This window comes from Corvus brachyrhynchos, unplaced genomic scaffold (assembly GCF_000691975.1).
Source record: "Corvus brachyrhynchos isolate BGI_N302 unplaced genomic scaffold, ASM69197v1 scaffold365, whole genome shotgun sequence".
NCBI lineage: Eukaryota > Metazoa > Chordata > Aves > Passeriformes > Corvidae > Corvus > Corvus brachyrhynchos.
In genome coordinates this window covers 2,069,302-2,072,030 of record NW_008239544.1, presented here as the reverse complement: position 1 = coordinate 2,072,030, position 2,729 = coordinate 2,069,302, and the positions used below count along the sequence as shown (strand labels likewise).

The 2,729-nt window shown below is 51.2% G+C and overlaps 1 protein-coding gene across 3 annotated transcripts in view; it reads right to left on the bottom strand.

The window, feature by feature from the left end:
- The window catches only part of ZNF821 (zinc finger protein 821), an 11,173-nt gene extending 9,190 nt beyond the window's left edge, over window positions 1–1,983 (bottom strand). The window contains exon 1 of one of the 3 annotated variants that reach the window (XR_001864333.1): window positions 1,883–1,977. Coding sequence is in view for 1 of the 3 variants with exons in the window: in XM_017741372.1 (XP_017596861.1) it covers window positions 1,883–1,922 (40 nt within the window). In the remaining 2 variants the exon portion in view is untranslated. Of the gene's footprint in view, window positions 1–1,882 lie in introns of all 3 variants that reach the window. The other 2 variants (XR_001864332.1, XM_017741372.1) reach the window with 2 other exon arrangements.
- Between the last annotated feature and the right edge of the window lie 746 nt (window positions 1,984–2,729).

The following is a 2,729-nucleotide window of genomic DNA, read 5'->3' as shown; positions in this document are numbered from 1 at the left end:
GCTGAATAGTTGCTCTGTAGCAACATACTGCGTGTAAAGGAGGTGAATTCCTCTCCATGGCATACCTGATGCTATAAGCTCATGCCCACTGGTAGCATGTTTGTCAGACAGCTTCCCTCGAAACCAAGACTGGAGATACAATCATTTGTATTGCAGACAAAAACGCAATGTTCATCGTGAAAACAGTGCACAGCTGAATTTTGTGGTATGTAGAGTTTTATATATGATAGTACAAGCTTCTGAAGAACATAACCCTTATGCAGTGAAGTGCAGAAAAGCACCCAGCTAAACGCCATGAAAACTACCTGCACCATTAGAGCTGCTGTAGCCCTTGGTTTCCATCCTCAAGAGACCCCGACTCTGGCCCAAGGGAGACAGCTTAAGTGCATACCTGACATAAACCTGAGCTCAATGGCAGCAGTAATACCTGGGCACTCACAGAAGCAGAAGTGTGTGGACACAAGGCACGTTACTGGCATCACAGGACAAAATACCAGACATACCAAATTTCTCTAAGAATGACAACTCCAAAGTCATTGATGTATTATCAGGCAAATTACACCTGTACTCTGCCCACTGTGGAACCCAGCAACCAGAAGCAGGAATCGGAGAGTACAAGCAATGCAGGTGCCACAAGCCACACTCCTTGAGATCCTCACTCTGGCCAACAAGGACAGCTCAGTTGGCTCTCCCAAGCTGCCCAGCCAGTGGGGCTGCGAGTCCCAGACAGAGGCAGTTCTTGCCAGTGCACTCACCGACTGTGCTAGGTGTCAGCTCCAGCACAGAGTTTCCCCTAGCACAAAGAGCAGCATGCACAGATGCCTGTTGCGTACCTGCGCACAGAGGAAGCACACAAACACGCAGACATGCAAGCCAGCAGCACCAGCAGTGAGGCAGTGTTAGGGCTGCAGCACTCAGCTCTGTTTCATACTCCCGACAGCTACCGCAGCCAAAAAACCACAGGGCCCTCTCAGCAGCCTTGCTCTCAGAGGTCTACAGAAGTGGAAACTTGTTTTCCTAATTCCAGCCCAAATTCCCAGCATGCCTCTAGCCACAAACCTGAGTATGAACAAGGGCATAGCTTCAGGCCCCTCACCTTCCCTCTGCTGCCAAACAAAAGCTACACATGTGCAGTTTCCCCTCTGCAAAACCTCCATCTATGTCTCCCAGCTCCACTGGTGCCTGGCTGTAGCCTGCCCACAAGAAGTGCTGATGTACAGCATCTTCAGCCCTTCCACTGTCAAACAAATGCTAAAAGTCTTGGCAATGCTGGAGAAACAGAGATCCATCTTACCACCTCAGCTCAAGAATGATCTGGCAGACAGCACTTGTTTGTCCTGTAAATGACTTGGCCACCACCCATTCCTTGACGGTAAAGAGCAAATGGCTTTATTTCATTATCTGGTAGGAAACTGAGATACAGTGAGCTTACGTAACACGCCCAAGGCCAGTCAGCTCAGTTTGTGGCAGCATGAAGATCAAAACCCAGGACTTGCTTGCTTTCAGCCAGCATGCTCCAACCACCTTGTCTAGAACTTCCTTTGCTACCCAAGGCAGGCCAGAGTCCCAAGTGCATTTTCTAGTATTCTGACTTGTACTTTTGACAGTGTGAATGCAAAGCCCAGCTACAGGCCCTGCACATACACACCCACCTTTACAACATTAGTTGTTTGTTCAAGCCTATCCCTGTCCTGCTATGCCAGGACACAGCCAGCTTCCCTGATGCAGAGAACTGAGTTTCTCTTCTTATGCACCTAAGACAAAACATGAGTAACCACCATTCCCCACAACCTGTCCCTTCCCATCATTCCACTCCTCCCCACCTCACTCCACAATCCAGCCACAGCAAGGGTCCCAGAATAGTGCGTAACATCATACTCACAGTGAACTTTGTTAGGAGTGGTCTGTTTCCGACGGGACATGTTTCCCTGACCTGCGAGCACAGAGTGTTCCTCCCCTCTGCAGAGGGCTCATCTGAGAAGAGAAGAGTCTGTCACACACTTCACTGAAACCTTCCAAGTCTCTGGCCAAGCTCAGCTGGCTGTCCCAGCGTCATTCCCCACCCTTCTGCCTATGGGGCTCACTCTGCATCACCACAGCTGGATTCCAGGCCAGCGTCCAACACAATCCACAAGCATGTCACAAAGCACTGTGCATAGGCAGTCCTACCCAGTTCTCAGGCAAAGGTTTAAGCAATCCTGCCCCCTCCAAAAGATGAGTGTCCCCTTCAAAAATTACTGCAGCCTCAGTCCCAACACCCTTCTCCCTCTGGTCCATTCCTGCAGCCTAATAATCATCCTTGTTGAACTGGCAGAGGAACGTGGCACATCCAACAGTCCTCTTAGAGAGAGACAAAAGGAGGAGCTGAACCCATTTCCCACAAGACACATGGACACGGAGATCCCGTCAGCCTCCTCAGACAGACAAGCGCACGAATCTCATCAGCCCCTCGCTGACAGAGAGACACAGACATCCCATCAGCTTTCTCGGACAGACGGACAAAAGGATTCTGTCAGCCTCACACTGACAGACGGACAAAGGGATCCCATCAGCCTTCTCAGATGGACGCACACGAAGATCTCGACAACCTCCCCAGATAGCGGGATCCAGCCGGCAGTCCCAGCACACGGGAGACGGCAGGAAGGGACAAGGCCCGCAAGCGGCCGGACGTCTAGACAAAGGGATGCGGCTCCCCTGGCATCAGGACGGATGCGGGAACCCTGACCGGG